Below are 23,039 nucleotides of genomic sequence, written 5' to 3' on the forward strand. Positions count from 1 at the left end.
GAAAAATACCCTCCATACATACAGGTTTAAACACTAATGTTGCTTGGTTTGTGCCAGCGTGAAGGTCACTGGGTATCTTTTAAAATACATGATGTAGTCTTTTCAGTAAGGGAAGGCATCGGACTCTATGAAATGTCACACTTGAGAATGATTTTAAAAGTGAAGCCAGTTAGGAATTTTTCAGCTAAAAATATTTTGTTGGAAAATAGCAATTTATTGAAAACAGTATTTTGCACAAACAGACAGTTTTCAATTAAACTTCAGTAAGAGAAGTTCTTGAGATACAGGACTGTAAGAAAATGTCATTCAGTTACATGGAAAAATAATATAATTTTAAACTGAAGTGAATACAGTATCTCTGGAAATTTCTGTCTTTTTTTAATTATTATTTTCATTTGGATTACAATCTTTCAATGGTCTCTACCTCTTCCTCACAAAGAACATGGATATATTCAAAATTCTACTTTTCATTTTTCCATAAACTGGAAAGATAGCTTGCTAGTTGCTTCTAGTGTACTGATGTTCATTTTTGCAAATTTTCATTATGGAAGAGATTCTTCTGTTGTTTTAATGCGAACAGTCTGACAAATGTCAGACATGATGTGACTCAAGTCATGATGATTCCTTCTATTCCTTTGTTACTCATTTGACATGTATTAGAACTCTCACTGATGACGTATCAATGAATTTAAGACCTTCTCCAACTTCTTACAAATTTGATGTGTCCTGTTTATTATGGTTATTATTATTAATATTGGTCTAAACAGTGTTGCTCATGTAATAAGCACTATAACTGCCTGTATCTTTATTGAACACCCCAATGTTGAGTGTTTATTAATCTTTAGAGTGAAACCTTTCAAAAGACTGTGTGCCACTTAGTTGCAGAGTAGAGAGCTTTTGATAAGTGTGTTGCAGGATAATTGAAGACACTTGTGCCAAATCTGTCTAGAATCTGATCTAAACCAAAAATACAGTTTTCTGTGTTTATTTTGGGAAATAGGTTCATGGTTTTAAAGTTTTCCTCATATACCAATATTTATGAGAAATGACAGTGAAGTGGATTTTAAACAGCACATTATAATTTAAAATGTTATTGTCTCTCTGAAGCACATCTGGTACCACAAGATCTAAAGCTATTAATTTCGCCAGGACAATGAGTTCTTTATGAATTGGGTCTGGACCATTGAAATGAGTTTGCTCCTGAATTAATGATGGTGGAGGATGGGGAGTTTGGAGTAATGACCATCTGCTGGGTTGTTAATGTCCAGCAGACTTTGAGATGCAGTGACGCCTGTGGTAACACACTTGTGCTAACCTTAATATCTGTATTATTGGTATGATTAGAACAAAGGAATAAAAAGCTGGATGGACCTGTAAAATTCAGGTAATTTGTATGTGTGTGTGAGAGAGGACTGTCTTCCAGGGGTGGAAGCTTACTGCTTATCCACTGGAGTGAGGGTACTCAGCGCAAAAAAAATAATAATAATAAAAAAAAAATATATAAAATCCTTACCAACCAAGCTTACCATTCAGTGTTATTTTCTGTTTTCAAGTTATTCTCCATACCTGAGAGAAGCTTGATTTGACTCTTCCACTCTCCAGGAGAGATGAGGGGCAAAAATTCCAACTCTTTTCACTTTGGGGACTGGAGGAGCCCCGCACAAGTGCCATTGTGCTGCATCTGCTATGGTGCAGCAGGGCATGTGTGACAATCAGAAGAGTCCCTAGCTCTTTGTCCCTGTTGTTACTCATTCCACATACCTAGGTTAAAGCCCAGGTTGTAATTTAAATGCCTGAAGCCGTAATTCTCATGAACTCATTTTGCAGCTTTTCAACACTGACAGTGGCATACATTTCTTGATGTTGTCAAATAACATTTTGTTTTATCTGTACACTTATCAGCCATAAGGTTATAGATAATTGAGCAAATTTTGTAGTGTAAATAATTGTATAAATGAGGGAGTTATTCCTTCCCTGCTTGCTTGCATATTGGTCTTTAAGGTGAGTGACACAAGCCTGCTGCATGCTTGCTGGAAAAGAGATTGGTAGCTGGGGGGTTTCCTTAAAATGGATTGGCAATACTGATAGAAAAATGCGTACTTCATTCTGTGTATGTGGAAAGCATAATGTAAATACACATTTATTTATAAATAGGCATAATACAAATATTTTAATATCTTTATAGTATTGTACTTCCTGCCATTGATCTTTATCACTAAAAGTAAACAAATTGTTTTGCCTTGATGGTTCTTATATGTTAATCTAGGACTGCAAAATTGTACTTCCAAAGATGCTGTTCATGGTAGATGTCTTGAAGATGCCAATGTTCATGGTGTTTTGATATGATAGGATGAATTAAAGAGTGGAAGACTTCCAAAGTGTATTTCATACTGTATATAAGTGTTAGTGCTTAATTCATGATATTTGGATGTTGGGTTTTCATTGCAGCCTACAATAGCAGGCTCACATTTAGGAATAAGCAGACTTCCTGGCACAGAGGAAAAGTAGGATGTAGAACACTGCCTGATAACCAGGCACAGGGGAAGCTGTGTGCCATCTCCTTGAGTTCTGAATCTGTAGGGCATTTTAGTGTTCTTCCCAATACCTTTTTTTTTTCCATTTATTTCATTTGAAAGGTTGAAAACCTCTATTTCTCTTGGTATAGTCTTATAATCTTGCCAAATGAGCAGTCTGCCGCATCAGTTAAAGTAGATCTTTGATAGAGTCCTTAAAGGGTGGAAAAAAGAGCAAAGCTGCAGTAACAGCCCACAAAACATATGTGTTGTTGAAATGGACTTTATTATCTATTTCAGTTTTAATACATGGTTAGATTGTAAAAGGAGGACTTATGTTTTTGTAATTACTTCTCTGAAAAGTGAAGCAGTTCACTTCCTTAGAGGAATATGCTGAATCATCAGCTTCAGAGATTTGAAGCTGGTAGTTTCAGGTAATCCGGTTTAAATAATTTTTATAACAAAAAAATTAAACAAATAGTGGGTTTGTGTGTAAATTTTGCCAACAGCTGACTTTGGAAAAAGACAAAATTATTCTAGACACATTATAAAAGTTATGTTAATTCAACTCTCCAGGGCTTAGGTAATCCCAGCCTTGTTCCTTGGGTTGGTTTGTTTGCTTTGGTCCCCATCTCCACCCTCCCCCATCTATTTTACAAATAAAGCCAAATAATAAGAATAACTTGACAGAAGCACCACACAGACACGTATTTTAAAATAGACCAAACTTTTCTTATGTTTAGGTGTAAGACTCTAAAGACTCAAAAATAACAGTTAATGTTGAAGTTTGGTAGTTACTTCAACCTACGCTATAGTTATTTTCGTTCAGTGTCTTGGGTTCCTATTTTCCACATATTAGGGTCAATATTAAAATGGCTAACCAGTTTTGAAAAATTTGGCCTTTGTTTTGTAATAATTATGATTCATTGCAGCTTCTTCCCAAACTTTAATGGCTTTTGCTTAAACTGTGCTAGAGTTGGATTCAGAAAGAAAACCCTAAACCCTTCAAACCACAAAAAAATCCCTTCCATTAAGGATCTGCTTTATATTTCATGCTGGCATTAGCCTGCTAGTGTCATGAGGATGCCCAAACATCGGACTTGTGTCTGGAACAGTAAGAGGACTTTTCTTGCTACAGGAGAGCTGGGCAACCCCCTCTGAACTCTCCTTGTGGGACAACTCTCACTCCAACATAGCTGAAGGAGGTATCTACCAGTTGTTGGGCTACACGGGAGCTGAGATGTTGCAGAGAAAGGTGGCCACAGGTACAGAGACAGAAGACACTGCTGCTTTTTGGAAAGTTTGTATCTGATCCATTGTAAAGGTCGGGACTGAAAGGTAGAAGTGAACCCTGCCCACTGGCAGTGGCATATGCATAATAGAAGAGTAGTTTTGTTGAATGTAATTATACTTTCTGTTCTCCAGAGAGCATGGTTGTCTTTTTTTATCTCACCTCCCCCAGCCTGTTCGGCTTTCTATACCGGTGTATGGCTCTCCATTCAGAGTTCTTTGAATCTTTGGAGTTTGTAATGGAATTAAATTAAGAGAAAAGTGCTCAAAACTACATTTCAGGAAAGTTTGTTAGCATAGGTGGCCTGAGAGAGGAGTCCTATGAGGTTACATCTGTATTAAATTCAGATGGGCTGAAGAATGTTGCCAGGCCTGGAAGAAGGTGGTCTGTGATGGTCGTGTTTGCTGGTATGATTTGTGGAAATTACAGCTAGCCTTCTTCCCAGACAGTTTCCAGGCATAGCTCAGTCCCCAGTCCAGTTCAGCCATCACTCCTGAGAGATGGTTTTTATGCACCCTATTTTGGAGACTAAGGTGGTTCATTAGCAAAGATGTGGCCTATTCGGTCCCAGCTTGCTTTTGTACCCAGAGGCGCTTTTTGGGTGCATCTGATGCATTAATTTAAGAATAGCCTTCATGTTTCCAATGACGAAATTCTGCAATATGAGCTCAGCCTTTATTCAGCATCAGAGAATCTGCAGGTTGGTCCAGCGATCTTGTGTGTGTCTTCACTGTCTGGAAAATCAAGGATCACTTTATTTCATGTGAGCCCATCTTCTCCTCAGTCGGCATGGCATTTCTCTGCTGTGCAGACTTTTTAGTCCCTCACTTGCATAAGCTTGCTCTGCAGAGCTGCTATTATTTATTTTAAAGTGATTTTTGGATCTTTTGTTTTGTAGGGATAAATGGAGGAGCTAGGAACCAAGGAAAAGTTAGTTGTTTATTTTTGTTTTTTTTTTTTTTTTTTTAATAAAGAAAAAAGAAGAATTTGGAACTGGCTTGGCACTTGCTAAATTGACATGCCCTGGTGGGTCAGCACACAGTGGCAACCGTTGGGCAAAAAGTGATAGCGGCTTGATGATACCCCCAGGAATACAACACAGGCTGTGGAGACAGACGGGGTGGGAGAGAGATGGAGTAACTGTCATCAAATCTAAAGGGAGCAAATGCTTTTTCCTCCACCTACTCCTCTTGCCTAAATGCAGTAAGGCTTGGAGGGCTGCAGAGTCTTATTTGTTGGTGAGACAGAGGGGTTTCCTGCTCTTTGTGGTAATATACACAGCCCTTTGTCCGCGTATGAAATACAGCAGGGACTCTTTTTTTTTTTTTTTTTCTTTTCTTTTTTTTCTCTCTCTTCACCTCCCGCCCCCCCCCCCCCCCCCCCCCCCGTTGCTCTGTTGAATAGTCTGACATCATCCCAGCGCTGAGGCAGGGCCAGGTGGTGTCCTCGCCTAGCCCTGCCTCTCACCGGATTCAGCTGGAACTTGCTGTCGTTAGTATGCGCCCTGAGTGCCCGAGTTCCTCAGAGTACAAAATGTGGGCTAGGCAGCAAGAATGGAGGAACTGGGATTTTTATGTACCAGGGGTGGAATTATGTAACTTGAAACAGCATTACTGGAATACCTCTGCGTTTTTTGGTTCAGTACATCCATACTTAATAATTGAATAAACCATTAAGGTTTATAAATGCTTAGCTGTGTGTCTTGGCAGAGCTTTAGGTTTGTTCCCCAATTGTTGAACTTGGGAGGCTGTTTTGCAGAAAGTTCACTTAAGTTATTTCTTCCCTTAACAGTGGAAGAAAAGGAACTTTCATCTGAATTCATCAGGCTTAGCTCTAAGAATTCAAAAGGCTTTGGAAACTGGCTGAAGCTCTTGGTACTGACTTGAGTAATATCCCCTCGAATATTTGCTTTAGTCAAGACTATTCAGAAATCCCCCTCCCACCTGGGTCTTATTTGTGTTAATTTCCAGTACTAGATCAAATGGCCAACAAAATACAAAGCTTTGCCTCTTAAAAATAGGTTCTTCAGGAGTTGTCAGTTATACCCCGATGCCCTGATTTTACGTTCTGTGTTTATATAAATGGAAGTAACTGGAAGGATGTACCCATCTCTATTGTACTGCAGAGATGTATTGCATTGCCAGTGGGAAAACACTGTCAATCATGAATTTTAGTTGTGTTTGGAACCACAGTGTTGATATATGTGTTATAAAAATGAAGGAAGTGTGTCTGATGGTTTCTTATTGCTGTAAGATTTCATCTACAGTTTTGCTGTAGAATTTCATGTACAGTGATTTGTGGAGTTGTCTTATTTGTACCCTCCACACTTCTAATGCAGTGCATAGTATTTACATGTCCTTTGAAACTTATTTCCATAATTTGGGGAATTATATTGATTGTTTTCAATTAAGGAGAACTGAATTCCTTAATGTAGCTGTTTGCTGGTTTTCATAACCAGCAAATAAAAAAAATAAAATAAATTTTCAGAATTTCTTTTTCAGGATAGAAATTAAATACTTGATTACCCTTTGTGCTGACTTCTAGTGGTGTTGAAGTACACATGGGATCAGTCTTTCACTCCAGTAAAATTTTACTTGGTGGGAATAGATAGGAAGAGACACATCCCTATAAAGGATAACAGTAATTCTGGCATCTCAGCTAGAGCAGGGAAAGCTGACTGCTGAATGCATGATTTGTTTCTGATTCTCTGCTAACTATATAGAAGGAGAAAAAGCTTCACTGTTCAGTGTGGTTAAAATGGAGAATTAAGAAAGGTGACCTTCATCACTGGTCCAAGAGGGTGGAGAAGGTGGAGAGAGGAGAATTTTGACTCCTTTCCTATGTGAAAAGTGTCAGTATAGAAGTGTTGTGATCTTAACACCTTCTAAAACTGTAGGGTAAAGTTAATGGAAACCCTTTATTGACTACCCCTTACTAACCTGTATTTGAACATGATGTTTCTTAATGATCACTGTCCTTGAAATAATTTTCAGTCTGAAGCACTAAATGATTTGTGGTGATTTTTATTCTGTCTTATTGAAAGCTACAAACAAACATGCAGTTCACCAAAGAAGGGTCTCTCTTAGCACAAGCTGAGAATTACTAGAGTTGTTTCAAGAATCTTACAAATCTCTGAAAGACTCTCAACAATTACATACTTTTTTATAAGCTGTCCATGAGGTGTCAGATGACTATTATTTTAGTACAAAATAGTTATTTCTTGGTTTCTGTGTTAGAAAACAAAGCAAATAACTTAGTTTTCAAAGAAGGTGAATGAAATCCTGTCAAATGCACAGACTCAGACTATGCAGCTGTTGAGAATTACTTACAAACAACGGATTTGTTCAAACCATGTCTTTTAGACTAATGTAGAAAGGAGAAAAACATACAGCTGAAGGAGATCACCTTTCCAACTATAACATTTGTAAATGATGTTATTTTTTCCCCATGTGTGGTTGGTGGTTTGTTTTTTTCCCTGAACGGACCTAGTGTTCTCATCTGGGGCCAGTGAAGGTCTGCATTTGGCGATGCAGTGTTTAGTAATAAATCCAACTTTTCTAAGAAAGCATGTTGGAGATAAGCTCCGTTATGACATTAGAGGGAGTTTCCCTGTCTAGAGAATGCTGCATCTTAACGCAAAAGAGATGTTTATTCAGCAGTTTGTCAGCTGCTTCTGTCCAAATGGTTATTGAGTTTCCTCTGGAAATTGTGGCAGGTTAGATATTGTTGCTGCATGTGGTTTCTTTTTTACCAGTTTTAGTCTCCCAGGTTCTCTACTTGTGTTGATCATAGGTTGATGAAATAATTTCCTTTCTAGTCATCATTAAATATTCTATATACTTTGTAGTGAATATATATATGCATGTATTTATATTTATGTGTGTATATACAAAACCGGTGGTTTGCTAGAGATTAAGCAGGAGTGTTATTTGATACTATGTATTTTCCCTATCCTCTGCAGTATGCACACGCATTTCAATGCCACAAAAGCAAATAGAACTAAGCTTGCCAGTCACAGAACCCTGCTGAACTGGTGACACATTATTCAAAGCTAATGTACAGCAAGAGGGCCCTGGTTTCTCCATCACAACTAGCCAAAGCGTTCTGTAGGTAACTGCATACTTTGGCTCTAGAAAATACATTGTTTGCAAGCCACGCTTCAACGATTGCACTCTGGAGTGTCTTGATAAATAGTGGAGCATATTTACAGAAAACGTCCCTGTCTGAGTTATGAAGCCATTCATTTGGGCAAACTGCAAGTGAACGTGCACAGCACTGTCAGTTTGTCTAATTTCCTCTTTTTTTCCGTGTGTACAGTGTGTATATAAATACATATACGTGTACACAGATGTACGTATCCTCTAAGCAGAGAGAAGGAAAAACTGGAGGACTGTGAAGCGGTCCTGCAGTCAGCTGCCTGAGCCGGGCCTGGGGGGCAGCCAGGCTCCGCATCTGGGCAACTGGAACATGTCAGGGCTCAGAAAGCTTTGACCATTGATACATTGAGACATTGATACAGCTATTTGCTGTGTTGTTGCCTAATGTTATATACTCTGTGATGAAAACAAAATCCCAGGAATTTTCATTAATCACACTTTACTGTAGTCAAAAAGTTACATGGGCTTTTTTCTGATGTCTGTGGGGAAAAATTGTGTTTCACAGAGCAACGTTGTTATGCATGGCTGTACTTTGGCTAGCTGTTCAAACGACAATTTCTGGGAAAGCTAACTGAGTATTACTTGTCTAATAAATATAAAGCTATGTCTAAACCTCTCATTTCAGCAGTAATACTGTGCTCAGGCAATTACAGTTGAAGGAAACACACAAATTAAGTTTGTAGAAGCCCTTCTCCTGATGGTGAATCTGTGCCCATTCCTTTCCTTGCAAAATGTGACATAATCACCGTAAAAGTAGCGAAGGATTCACGTGTAAAGTGATAATTATCCGTTATCCTGGTTTTAAGTAGGCTTCCCCTTCATGAACAAGCCTCAGCAGTGCCAAACCAAACATTCCTTTGCATCTTTTCTTCCCTTCCCCTCCCCAGCTCTCCAAAAGAGTTTACAATAGAGGGAAAGAAGATCTTTCTCTCTTGTGTACTTGGAATTAACATTGTTTAGGAAAATTTTTAACAAAGTAAATGAACCTTCTGGACAGCACTGACATTTTGTCTTTCATCAGTATGATCTTCTGGAAGTTCTGTGGGTTTTTTCTATAGCAAGGTCTGAAGTTATTTCCCTGAAAATAACGTATTACATATGTTACATTACAAACATATTACAAGGTTTTATAGAAGAGTTAAAACAGTCTAATTGGAGTTGATGCATACTAATTGCTCTGTTGTTAGCAAGACTGGAAGAAAAATAGCAGTGCTTTGAAAAACTTGCACATGAGAGAAAAAACTTGCAATTTTGATTTGGTGCAGAGCAGCATTTTGTGTTTCTCTTTTCTTTTTTCTTCTCTTTTTAGGGAGCTTTTGGAAACATGTATTTAAGTGGAGAGAAGAAATATCCCTAAACCAGCTGACTTTGCAATGGACTTGTCTGTATTTATACTCTTAAAAAGCATTGGGCTGTTCTGTTGTCTTAGAGTATTTGCTTTTGGATGCACCTTATCTCTTTGTCAAGCTGTCCATGAATGTGGTTTCAAGGTTTGCATTACATACTGACTATGTGAATCTAGGAAGATGTCATTCTGTCTCCATGCCTTGACTCTGGCCCTACACAAAGTTGAAATACATACAAATTTTGTTCATCCCATAGATATCAGCTTTTTTACTGACCTTAAAATATCAAGAGTAAGAGGGCCATAAAGCCTTCATTTAAAACAAAACAAACCCCAGAAAAACCTTCGTTATTATCATAGTGTGATTTCAGGAGGGACTACCCTATGTAATATACGCAGCCTGGCGTCCTAACTAAGTGGATGGCAAGGTGGTTTCCCTTTTTCTATAAAGTGTGGTGGTGTTAGTGCACTTTAGCTGGGTGTCAAGAAGTTTCCCATAACAGAAATAGAAATGTGAAAAGGTAAGTGTCAGAAGGTAAAATCCTTGCAGACATGGTAAGTATGTTTCTCCCATAGTAACAAAATTCTTCAGATATAATGGAATCCATTGGTATGTTATCCATCACTGTGGTATTTATTCAACACATAGGATTGAATTCAAATTCATTTAAGACATTGCATACTATAATTTATTTTCAGTGTTATTTGTCTTGTTTGCTGTGATGGGATTCTTTGTGCTTTAACAACAGCTTTGCTTCCTCACAGCCTGTTTTGGTTTCATTTCCTCCACTACTTGATCCTGTAGTGAAATGATGAATTTGCACAAGTCATCTTTTCCAAGACAGTGTGTAGAGATATCCTAAGCACGGGCATCAAGTAAAAAGAGAAGTAGCTCTTTAAGTGCTACCACACATCTGTAACAGAAAAGCAATTTGGAGGAGATACCAAGCAGGTATCAGGGGCTCTTTACTATATATCCCAGACACAAGTCTGGAGGGGTTTTTTTGTTTTCTTTATTCTTTTCTGTCTATCAGAGAAACGGGATTACAAAACAACTGCTAGGATGCTAGATGGGTTATTGCCCTTTTAGGGTTGTTTTTTAATAGTTGTTGGGGTTTTTAATGTTCGAGAGGGGCATGCAGCAGCAGCAGCCCTGGCCCTTAATCAGGAATCTAAAGCTGCAGCTGCTGAGCACCAGAGACTTGAATGTGGAAAAGACTGAAGAGAGACACTGTGTGTGTGTGCATCTGTGTAATTGTTTTAGCCAAATCAGCATCTCCCCTAGTTGTAGCAAAGTTCAGAGCTTTGAAAAGGAATTTGAGTAATTCTGAGATCAACACTGCTGAAATATTTTCCTCTTCAGTTTCCTTTCCTTAACCATGTGCACTATAAAGCAACTTTTGTTATTGTTGAAGCTTCACAGGTTCATATCTAGATGTGGAAGGTTTGTTTTTTTGTAAAAAATTTTTAAACCAGAATTTTTGTCCCAGTAGTGAGGTTTCTGCTATATACCTCACTAGAATTAAATCTATTGGAAACTGAGACCTAATGCATCTGCAGTGCATGCTTTCATGAGAAAAGTTGCAAGAAAAGCATTTATTTTTTTAACAAGTCAAGACACCCACCTGGAGTATGTTGGAGAGGTGAATGGTGGGCAAGGCAGAAAGAAATGCAGCTGTAGAACTAATGGCTAGAGGCTGTATTTAGCTGTAACTCCCTTAGGTGACATGATAAAATAATTGTGTATGTTCTTACAGTATTGGAGAATTTGTTAGGGAAAAAGTCATGTAGTCTGTTCTGGCAACTGTCACGGTCTAGGCTATGGGTTTGACTGTTCTTGCAATGTGAAGACTTGTACCCTAAAATCCTTTAGTCTCTTTAGTGCTGTAGCTGGTGTACGTGCCTTTTTGTGCTATTTCAGCACTTGGTATGTGCATTACTGAAGAGTCACAATTTAGTGGTACTGCAAATAAACTCTTCTAGTAAAGAAAATGTTGAACTGCGTGCTCTTGTCTCTGGTGAGACATTTTTCTTTTTAAATGGGTTTGTTTCAAATTCAGTTTTCTTTATGTGGCCCTAATTAGCACTTAACAGTAGAACTAGTGTTATCTAAAAAATGAAATCAGAAAACAATGTAATGGTAGTTCATTTAAACTATTTAATCTTAGTCTTTTTAAATTTCAATAATGAAACCTATACTGTTGGTTGTTTTTTGCAGAATAACCAGTCATAATGCATTACAAGTTGTTATTGCTTAAATTGCTTAGAAAATAGTCTATGTAGAATACATTGCTTGCTTGTTGAGTAGATTTCTTTGAGTAATGGCAGCAGTATTTTGTGATACGATAGCTATCCTTGGCAGTTATGACTTGCTGCTGCTGCACTCATACAGTCTGTGCTGGGACTTAGCTCAAAGTCCCTAATCATTTTGGGACTGACCTATTTATCCTGCTCTTGCTTGGTTTTTGTCAGAGTGGATGTCAGACATGTCCTGTGCTGAGCCACCTGATCCAAGTCTGTCTGTTTTCTTAAGCTTAGATTCAAAAGAAAATGTCCAAAGTGACAGTCCTACTGTAAGTGAAACATGATCTTTTGATGGATTTTTTGTTTGTTTGTTTATTTGTGTGGGTTTTCTTAAACTTTTGTGAAGACCTGTAAGGGCTGATGAGATTAATTGCACTGTACAAAGGCATGAGAGAAGCAATATATGTGTGTCTAATTTGAAAAATGTCCAGTGCTTTGGCAAAACCCAGTGGTTTATTCTGATGACAGGAAGTTTTGAAATCAGCAAAATGGTGGCATATAGTGGTTTAGCCGTCAGGCTATTCAAACCGATCTCCAAACTTGAGCAGTAAGCATGCCTATTCGGATATCTGAAAATTAGAAGGATTCATTACACTTGTTTGGCATGATGACCAGAAGGGAGAGACAGTTTCTGCTACAAGCATTTGGTTTTGTCCACAAGTTGCAGGCTGTGTGGCATGATAAGGATGAGCTGATGCTACCTGTAGGGGCTTTACTGGAACAAGTGGCTTTGTACCTCAGAAACGCATCATTGTGGGCAAGTGCTGTCATGATTTCCTACCACCACAGGGGAGGCATTGGTTTGTTTTCTGTCAGCTTTCTGTAGTACAGTGTGATTATGTGCAATGTATGGCTGATCTCCTGCCAAGTTGCATGTATAAAATAGGACACTTTCAATGATACTCATTAACAGTTCATTTTTACAGGAAGAAAAATAACAGTGGTTAATTATACTTAGTAATTTCAGTGCTGGTTGTATGAAATTACTTTGAGTTTGAAAGCTATTGCTTCCGCCAAGCTGAGAAAGTGCCATGATCAACACAGAGCTAATGCATCAGAAGTAAATGCATTTCACCAATTAAAACTAACATCTTTGTGCTTCGGCTTTGAAATTATGCTTCATGAGGGTATTTGGGGAGTGTCAGTCACGATGTTGATCCCTCTTCCTCCTCCCAGAAGACCCTGTGGGGTAGGTTTCCTCTTTGTTTCACTTGGCATTGTAGCAGCACATGTTAAGTGAGGAGGCTTGCAGCATGGTTGGACGCTGACCAAATGTTTAGTACATCTCATCTTTTCAAGAAGTTCATTCTATACAAAGTTTGAAGGAGAAGACTGCATGTCACGTTCTCTCCTAGACCTCATATCCTGTGTTACTCTAAAAAATATGCTGTCTTGACTCCCAGACTGAAACACAGTGATTAGCTGCTGAACTTGATCTTTTAGTGGGTTTGGAAAACCATGACCAAAGCCTTGGGATAGCACTGGGAAAGGATTCAGAGCTATTGGCGAGGCTGGAAGAAGGAGAAGATGTATGCATAGCACTTAACCACAGAGGAGCCAGACAGCTCATTCCTTATAATGGAACATTTGTGATGTTTTTCACATTCAGAGTGAATTACAGTGAAACAGAATGCAAGTGACAAAGGGATTCTGTGATTGGGTCTTTGCTTAGCAGGAGGGCATTAGGTCTTTTGGATTGCAGCTGCAATATGGATGATTAGCTCCAGAAACTAGGCAGAGGATGCTGTAGATTTATGCTGTTTTGAAGAATGGGGCAGGAGAGAATGTGATGTTACTATGACTTTCATCAGTGGGGCAAACAATGTGCGAAGGAGGTTTTGCTCCTTCTTGTCAACATAGATCAGTTGGTCTTGTCTGGACCAGTTCACCTCCTGGTGCAGTCATCTTAAGTGTCACTGTTACTGGCCTTTGTGAAAAAAAGAAGGTGCAAGGGTGACCTGGTTGAGAAAAATCACCAAAATGTGTAGCAGCTTACTAAAAAAAACCCCAAAACCACCAACAAAACCCCCCAAACTTGGAAAGTTTCGGTATGTGTTGATGTGCAGAGGGAAAAAAGGCTGGAGATTTTTGTGGAACTTTGAAGGAGAGGACTGTTGGAGAAGGGGAGCAGTAACTCATACCTACATCCAGAGCTCTGCTGGAAGGGAATGAAAGGAGCATTAGAATTCTGTGCAGTTTTGAAGGAATAAATATTAACTTGAAATAAACTCTAATCTTAAACAGGTACTGCTATGTTACTTTAGAAGGGTTGAGGGGTGGTGGTGAATAGGAGCAGCAATGAGGCTTGGTGGCATGTAGTGGTTTGTGTCCTCATAACTTCTGTTCTCTCTGTCCATGTTACTTAGAGTTTCTTTCAATGTCACTTCTTGGTTCATGTGAAAGAATTGTGTTACTGTTAGCATATAAACTTGCTTTTATGGTTTATGTGACCTGAGATCAAAGCTATTCTCATGGGGTTCAGAGCAGCAATGCATCTGCCTCAGAAGGGATTTTGTAGGCAAACAAATGGCAAAACCTAAATCCAGGACAGATGTCCTTGTTCCCTAACAAAGATACATGCAGTATTTAACAGCCAAATGTCAAGTTCTGGTCGTGTTAATGTGGGTGGGAATTTTGCCATAGCCTTCCTTGGAGTTTGGAGTTTGTCTTGCAACTTGAGACTTTCTGAGTGCTGGCTTTGGCGTCCTGTGAGTGGTTCTGCAGTCAGGAACACAGCATCCAGTACCATTCACCTGAGAAGCACAGCACTCTGACCAGGCTATGTGTGGGCACCTAAGTCTCCTTGTGTTTACAAAATAGTTCACATCAAAAAAACCCTACTAACATCCTTCTTTGTCCCATCCAGTCTTAATTTTTTTTTTTTAACTACAGCAGGAAGAACTCATTCAAATGCTGTTTAAAAATAAACCAGTAAATGGCTTTACTGTTAACAGCACAGCGTGTAAAATGGAACTTCAGGGCTTCAGTTGTTTTACATTTATTGAGCTGTATTCATAAAGTATTGACTGTTTAATCTGTAAAAGGCTGCATTAAAAAATATAATAAAGTATTTTTAAATGAACATTTATGGTGATTGTGAATAAAGTGTCTTCAGTGGAATCTTATGTTCATGCTCATTGTGCCTCTGGAAGATGGGAAAGAAATGCAGTGTCGAAGGCACTGAGTTTGAAAAGTTTTTGAAGAAATCCAACCAGCTTCCTTGAATATGATCACTTCCAGCTATTTGGAACAGATGTAGACTAGGGGCCAGGGATTTGACACACATGAGGTCATTCAGGTAGGATTTTGGTTAGTGATGATCATTGTTCAACATAAATACATAGTTGGACTCCATAGTTACAATTGCAAACAGTCCTATGATGAACAATAGTTTCTTTCAAGCTGCTTGATGCTTTTTTAGAGTACCATGATAAATTGCTGAGAGAACAAAACCGGAACATAAGTCTTCTCTCCAATGAAAATTTTTCCATGAAACTTTAAAATTGAAAATTGCGATACTTCAATTAATAGCTATTTTGAATAATTGGAAACCTTTAATTTTTTTTTAGCATAGTACAGTTAATTTAAGAGATAAGGACTATATGCGTCTGTGAAATGCAGGTAATCCATACTTTTCCTAAGCATGCTTTTATTAAAGTAGTCTTTAGTCACTGACATTCTCTAAGTTTGAATGTTTTCCAATGAATTCAGCTATAGCATGCTATCAGTTTTAGATTCTCTGTTTAAAGGAACTGAGATCTTACTTTTTTTCATAATGTTAAAGCTGATCTGCAAGTTTTAGAATCTCAGGATTTTAAAGGCAAACCCATCTACTAGAAGGAACAACAAATTTCTTGAACTAGGACCTCCCAGTATGCCTGTTTGGGTGGCCCTGGCTGATTATGGCCTGTGAAAATGCACGGTCGTACATCTGAATGTTTTTGGTTACTGTTAAAGAATTTTGGTTAATTAAGAAATGTAAACAGTATGGCTGTATTTATTCATAAATTATGAAGGCATATGTATTTCAAGTTCTCTTACTGGGATGTTCTGTGAAAAAGTGCTCAGAGGTGTAAGCAATAGGTAGCAGCTTTGAGTGGTGAATTCAGAAATACCAAGTACCCCATGGACTGCTAGAATAGCTGAGGCAAAGATGCAGAGACCATTAAAGCTATATCAATACTTACATTGCAAGAGTATTTGGAAGGGTCTAACAGGACTTTTTATAAGGTACTGTATATGTTTGATCTTGACAGTATTATTAGTAGTACCCCAAAGTCTGCAACAAGATTGTTTGGATAAGTGGAGATCATTTGTATAGAAAGTGAGCAAGAATTACTGTGTCTTACATCTTACTAGCACGCTTATACCCCAAATGCTGCTTCTCTGCTGGATTTTATGCGAGTCTTGCTTGGCTTATGGCAGTACTGCAGACAGAGATATTTACTTTACTAGCCTGATGAACAGTATTTGTCAGAGGTTTCCTTCCTAGATTAAAACTAGGAACTTTAGCATTCCTTTATTTATTCATTTATAAACTTTGACTTCTGTTTTCTGAGTAATTCAAAACTTGATATGTTACAGAAAACAAGAGTGGAGTTCTATAATTTTTTCTTTAAGTCTTTCCTCCTTCCGCTAGCTTTGTTATACCTCTCAGAGAACAAAAGGAAAGCAAAATAAATCTTACAAGATTTATTGCAGTTACATGAAAGAAAATCTTGATTACTTGGTGATAGGACTAGGAGTGGTGAAATGGTCCTTTTTATCCAAAAATGTGGAATTTTTAAAAGTTTTTTAGTATTTTCTGCAATTTCTAGCAACAGTGTGGAACCGGTTTGCATTAATGAGAAAGAAGGGAGGAAGCATACTTTTTTAGATTTTAAAATAGATGGTTTTTCATGCTTTTTAAAGAAGTCACTTAAAATACTATTGTGCGGTGCAACTGGACCTCATTTTTTCAGATGTGATTTGTGAAATTGACAGTGCTGCAAGAAAATATTGAAGGCTCTACATGGGTCCTGTCACATTTCCATCTGATTGAACTGTCCTGGTACTATTGATCTCCTGTGCTATTTAGAAAAAGCTAGGAAACAGCAACACATTTCACAGACTGATTCATTACTGAAAACCGTAACAGAGTGCAAGTGTTTCTAGACTGTGTTCTGTAGATGTACTTTCTAGGCACAGAGGCTGACTTGCTTCAACCTGTTATAACTATGTTGTCTGCCATGCCGTCACGAACTGTAATGCAGAGCTGCTAAATTGGTAAATCTGTGCAAAACTATTAGTGGGACAGTAGTTTTAAAATTGCCTTGGATTATCCAAATGAGTTTTTGAAACAGAGAGCTCTTGTGGTTGTTGAAAGTCTGAACCTGTTCAATAACTACCCTGGTTTGTGTGCAGTGATTGAATGATCCAGCTTTCAGTTTACCATTCCATTATTAAAAATGCCAAGGTCGTTCAATGCCAGTTTGAGTCCTGCTTGGGTTTGTGCTGGGAATGATAGGTCATGCTCCGTAGAGAGGGATGAGCACAGGTGCTCAGTTAAATTCCAGAGAAGTGACTGTGGGTAGATGTCTTACTTTAAGTGTAATTATTTCTGATACGGAGTTTCAATGACATAAAAGCAGGCTTATCAGTTCTTTAGAAGGTCAAGTAGAAAGAAATGTTGGCCTACTTCAGACAAGAAAAATTAGACTTGCATAAATAAAAATTGGGGCAGAAGGGGCCTTGCTTGTATTTAGCAGTTCTACAAAATGTCAATAAAAAATAACAAATTTCTGAGACTACCAATTTTATGCCATTAATGTGTCAGTACATTACTCAGTGAATGTTTTCATGGTGAAGTTTACTTAATTTCTGTGCAACTCCAACCAACCAAAACCAGAAAACAAATCTGTGGATATCCATATTTTATTATTTTAAAACATGTAGTTCCCTGAATTTCTGAAACAAAATGATTTACCTAAAACGTAGAATTTACAGAAAACATTTTCTTGGATTCTGAAATTAATCACAGAAGTAAATATTGTATTTCTTGATATGATTTCTTGGTTCAAAGGCACTGTGTAATTAACTAGTTCTTAACGACTTTCCAGTCATCCAATGATTTACTAGTAATTTCATTTATAAACTGCTGCAATGATCATAGACAATATGTAGTGCATCATTGAATGCAGAGGGTTGGACAGGAGCTTGCCAAGTTTTAGAGTTAGTTGGTGTGTGTATTCTAGACAACTGTTTCGCAATGACAAGTATGGATAATTAAATTTGAGTAATCTGTCTGAAGAACAAAATTATTTTTTTAAATGTCTTCTAGAGAGTAGGCTTCTGTTTTACAGCAAATTTATACAGGATTTTGGAGACCATTAAATGTTTATAGTTGTTTAAATCCTCTTTTGAGGGCACACTTATTTATTTAGTTTGTGACACAGTACAGCTGTGGTTTATGAACTCATGTGCACAGACCTTCAGGTGGATAAGCGCTATCACTATTAATTTTAGGGAGTTGAGAGAATATTTTTGGCTATATCAAATCTCTAGTGTGCATAACATTGTACCGATGAAATGTCTATGTTAAGGACAAAGTGATTCCTAAGACCTGGTTGATTTTTATCCCGAGTACTGGAGATGAATAGGCTGATGTAGCAAATCATATGTACAAGAGTTTCCATCAACTAAATAATTAGTTTGTACCCTAGGATATGCTAGTGGATTGTAGCCTCAGATCTGTATAACATTTCTAAGCCCGTTACATATACGTGAATTAAATATGTCAGATATACTCGCCCCAGATAGCATACCTGAAATACTTTCTGTGACTTAAACTGCTTAAGAAATCCTACGTGTTTTGTATAGTTTGGTTTTAATGTAAAACCAAGCCCTTTATTGGATGTTAAGGCTGAAATGTTTTCATTCTGGGTCTGGTAATAGGATTCAAAACAAGCCATATGAATTTGATAAGATTTTATGGATTTTATGAATTTGAGAGGAATTTAAGGTGAGGGAGCCATTTATTTTGTGTTCAGTCTCTGTTCTGCTGCAGGGTGAGCCAGGGAGGTCTCCCATAACTCCAGATCTCATGATCATCTGAAATCTGCATGCCGAATCAGCTTTGTTGCCTCAGCATCATTAGAACCAAGACAATTCAGTGACTTCATTAGGATTGAAGGCTGCACAGCTAATACTTCCAACGCTGTGCACTGTGTATAGTGCTGTACACAGCACTGTGCTACATGGATTGTCAGCAGAGGTGAAGTCCCTGCCCCACTTGGTGCACAGTCTCCTTCAGGCAGAGAATCCTGCTCTTTTTTAATTGTCTTTTCTTGATGCATCCTATCTGATCTTGAGCCTTGCATTATGTAAAATGAAGTATCAGCCCAGATGATGATGGGAAAATACTCATAGGTGCAAAGAAGGAGGATACAAAATCCCAGTCAGTGTGAGTTGGCCACGTGTTGACCACTGACCAATACCACAGAGGGTACATAACACTGCTGTAAGAGGAGGTGGGCTTACTGCCTTTCTGAGAAGCCTTTTCTTCACTGTGCCTTGCTGGGAAGGAAGAAATGTTGGTGCTCTACAATGTAGTAAAGCTTTAAGTTAACGGATTTTGTTTAATGTAGGCTGACGTGACCCTCTGCATGACCACTCTTTCATTAACTGCAACGGTGCAGGAGTGTAAGCGGTTCTTCTGTCCTACTTCATGGGCCTTTCACTAGAAATTCACTGGGGCGCGGGGGGGATATCCAAACTGGTTTTAGTCTACTGCTGCGATTTATTAGAGGGTCCTTTTCTGCCTGCCAATTTGGCAGTACGTCCAGGTGACAGTCTACTGAGCAGTGTTGCAGTTAATCTCTAGGGAGTTTTGCTTGTTTACGTATCTTACATACAAACACGGAAATCATGAAAGCTGAAAATCCATCCTTCACAGGGGTCATGGGGCAGGAGACTGTCCTATTAAACATACTGGTTTTGATGGAGAATGCTTTCTTTGTTTTGTGTCCATTAGGTTTTACTAAGCCGGTGTCTGCAGAGATGCCAGATAAAACACCAGGTGGTACAGAACCTGTCCCCAGGAGTGAAGGTTAGTAGTTTTCTTTTATTTTTTTGACTAATTTTTGAAGAATTTTTCAAGTCAAAAAGCGAGTTTCCCTTACTGGCCTTAAACTTAAGGGAAAGCTAACTGAATTTTATGTGTGCATATTTATCTAAATAGCAGGAACTTTTAACTTGTTTTTGTCTAACCTTTCTGTACCTCCCTGGCCCATTATCTGATAGTACTAAAATATGTAATGAGGGGGGAAGACCAGTGGGCTGCTAGGATTTCAGCTTTAGAGAAGATGTTTTCTCCCCTTTTGATAAAGAGAATCTTGTTGACCAAGGCCAGTTTTTCATATGGGATACTTAAGTCTCATAGAACCAAAACTGACATTTGAGATATGGGATGACTGACACAAGGAGGAATTGATTATGCATGATTTCCACTAAAATCAGTGGGATCTTGAAATGCTCAGTCTTCCTGAAAATCGGACCATTTTTTTCTTTGCAAGGTCTATTAACTTTAAATTCCCATTTCAGAAAGTTTGGTACTTGGTTTCAGAGAAAATTTGTTCTTTAAAAACAATTGTAATCCTGCTAATTAAAGTCCTTCCTCAGAATCACTGCTGAATGTTTCATTAAAATATTTTATAAAAATTTGCTATTTCAAGTGAAGGTTGTGAGATGTTTCCACAGTTTCATGGCAAACTTGTAGTAGCTCTTACATACGCTTGCTTTCTAGATCATTGCTGTCCCCACACAGGGGCTGTATTAATTCAAATGTGTATTTTAGTTTGAATAAAGCTTGTGGCTCAGGCTGATTTATACTGCTTTCTCTCTAAACCTAAAGATACACATCTCAAAAAGTTTAAAATATTTTCATTGCATTGAACCACAGTTTTGACATTTGAAAAGCATCAAGGAACATGTTGCAATAATAATTTCAAAAAGCACATCAATAACAGCAAAGAAATTTCTTTCCATGTAAAGGGTATTAAGCTATGCTTAACTGCACAAGGAGTTTCTATTAATTTCTTTTTTAAAGTTACTGTAAAGTTTGACACGTTATTATGAGAACTCTCGACAACAGAGGAGAAGCAGTTACAGCTAGTCTTTCAAAGACTGAGCTCTCTCTGATTCACATGTTGTGTGCCTCCCTTACAAATACATTTTGAGGCTAAAGGCACTGTAATGAAGTCCAGTTAAAATCAACGTCTACACTTGTGCCGTGAATTAGGATGTGGAAGAAATTGTCATTTGTTCCTTGCTGGTTGCTTCCCTAAAAGTAGCGTATGTGATCACATCTGTGGCTCTCCTAGATATTGATGAAGCCGAAATGTGTTAAAATTATGCTGATGATATATGTTATATATCGAATTTCTCTTCTGCCTGTGGAACAGTGGCAGGTACTGCTGCATTTCAGCTCTCCAGCCTCTGGGAGGAGTTCTGGTAAATTAAGCGAGACATAGGGATGATACAGAACTTTCATATCAAATCTGGGGAAAACTCACTCTGTCTATGAAAGAACTTTATTTTCTCGTATTGCGTTTTAGTTTGTCACATAAGCAACTTCAAGTAAGTGAGTTGTAAGGCTTGCTTTAGCTTTACATCAGGAGTTAGAGAGGGTAGGACTTGTGATAGCATAGAGCCATAGATGGGCTGGGATCAGGGATCTGGGGGAAGGAAGGGAGGGAGTGGAAAGGAATCCTGCAGAGCATCATTAATGGTGGAGTCACTGACAGCATCATGTGGCCATCAAACAAGGGTTGATTCTCCTCCTTATGCTGGCAACGAGAGATTGATGCCTGTGAAAAGGCATGGGGGAGGACTGAGAGCTAGCATGTGCATGTGTTAGACACTGAAAAGACAAGTCATTGAGGTCAGGATGTCCCAGGTACCACTTTACAATAATTTTCCTGCTAACTCCATCCCCCAAACTAGAAGGTTGAAACTGAACACAGGATTGTTCCTGTCTAGGTACAGGAGAGGGAAGCAGGGAGCTGCTTGTCTCATTTAATTTTGGAAGACTCATGAAGCCTTCAGTGTCTTTTTGTTTCTGTAAACATGGTTTCGTTTCACCAGAAGTGACAAGTAAAAAACATTCCAGAAACATTTTTTTCAGTTAAGCGGGGATCTAGAAACTGCCCTGAGGATCTTATTCAGTACCTTCAAGTTTTGGGTTTTTTTTGTTTTTGAGTAGCTTCCTATGTCTGTCTAATCAAGCAGACACATAATATGGAAAGCTAAAACTGGAAAGCTTTCAGATACCAAGTTTGACTAGAGCGTTTAGGGATAGCACAACTAAAAATCTTTTCCACGTATGCTTTGTTGTACATTTTGAGGGAATTAGTACAAGATTCCTGTGACTTGAAATTTCTTATATACACAGAAGACACATGAAAAATGATTGTCTGGATCACTAAGAAACTGTGGATATAAGGTTGTGTGGCTGTTTATAAGTTCTCTCACACATACAATATACACATGTATATACATATGTAGAAATGTGTGTATGTAGACATATACATGCAGCCTTAAATTGTGAGATCCTAAGGGAGCTGCTCCCATGGGTGGCATGGTGAGTGCCAGCCTCGTGGGATATGCAATTTCAGGGTTCCCAGGGTAGCGGGTAAAGGCATGGCAGGGCCTCCTCTGGCACGCTGTGCTTCACCTTGCACGCTTCACCTTTGGAAATAGTCTAACTTCTCTACATTATTTCTGTTTCCAGAAAACATTGACCTACCTTCCCTCCCTCCCTCCCTAACCTAATACCTCAGGATATGACCCAGGTGTGAGGAATCTGAAAAGCAGATAAGGCTTCTTGCCTGTGAAAACGAGCTCTGTAGCTTTTGAGGTGCACCAGGCAGTTTCAGTGAAGCTTGCTGCAGTGTGTTGGTTTTCATGATGCTCTGTGTTTTATAAACACTAGCATGAGGAAAAAAAAGCTCAATAACTACCAACAACTTAAAACGCTTTTCTAGATTGTAGTAACACAATCTCAGTTACTTAACGGATTACTGGTGATGTTGGCAAAGAAAGAAAATACAATAAAATATAGCTAATTAAAATTGTGAGATAATGCTGAGTCTTCATTTTTAAATTAGTTGTCATAGTATTCTGTTGTGATAAGAGCTTGTGAAGTTTTTCAAGCAGTTTGTATAAAACTGCTTTGACAAATACAATGTTTAAATCAAATTTTGTTTTACTAATCTGGATACTTTGTTTTTAATCGCTCTTCTGAAATGAGTTTTTGATGTTAAAAAAAAAAGGGTGAAATCATGGATAAAAATGAATCTTTTCTTAGAGACCTATTCTTATGTCTTGATGAAAATGTTCTACTAAAGACAAAACATGATACTAGTGTCTTCTACGGATACTAAATCATTAGT

At 38.2% G+C, this 23,039-nt stretch overlaps 1 protein-coding gene across 2 annotated transcripts in view; it reads left to right on the forward strand.

Annotated features, from left to right (window-relative positions):
• Positions 1–23,039, forward strand: part of PLEKHG1 (pleckstrin homology and RhoGEF domain containing G1) — a 139,439-nt gene that overhangs the window by 22,577 nt on the left and 93,823 nt on the right. For both annotated transcript variants that reach the window (XM_080389686.1, XM_080389688.1), the window contains one exon: positions 19,622–19,696. In XM_080389686.1, the coding sequence (XP_080245812.1) occupies positions 19,622–19,696 (75 nt within the window). The remainder of the gene's footprint in view (positions 1–19,621; positions 19,697–23,039) is intronic.

Source organism: Falco punctatus (genome assembly GCF_963210335.1).
Source record: "Falco punctatus genome assembly, chromosome: 5".
NCBI classification, from domain to species: Eukaryota; Metazoa; Chordata; class Aves; order Falconiformes; family Falconidae; genus Falco; species Falco punctatus.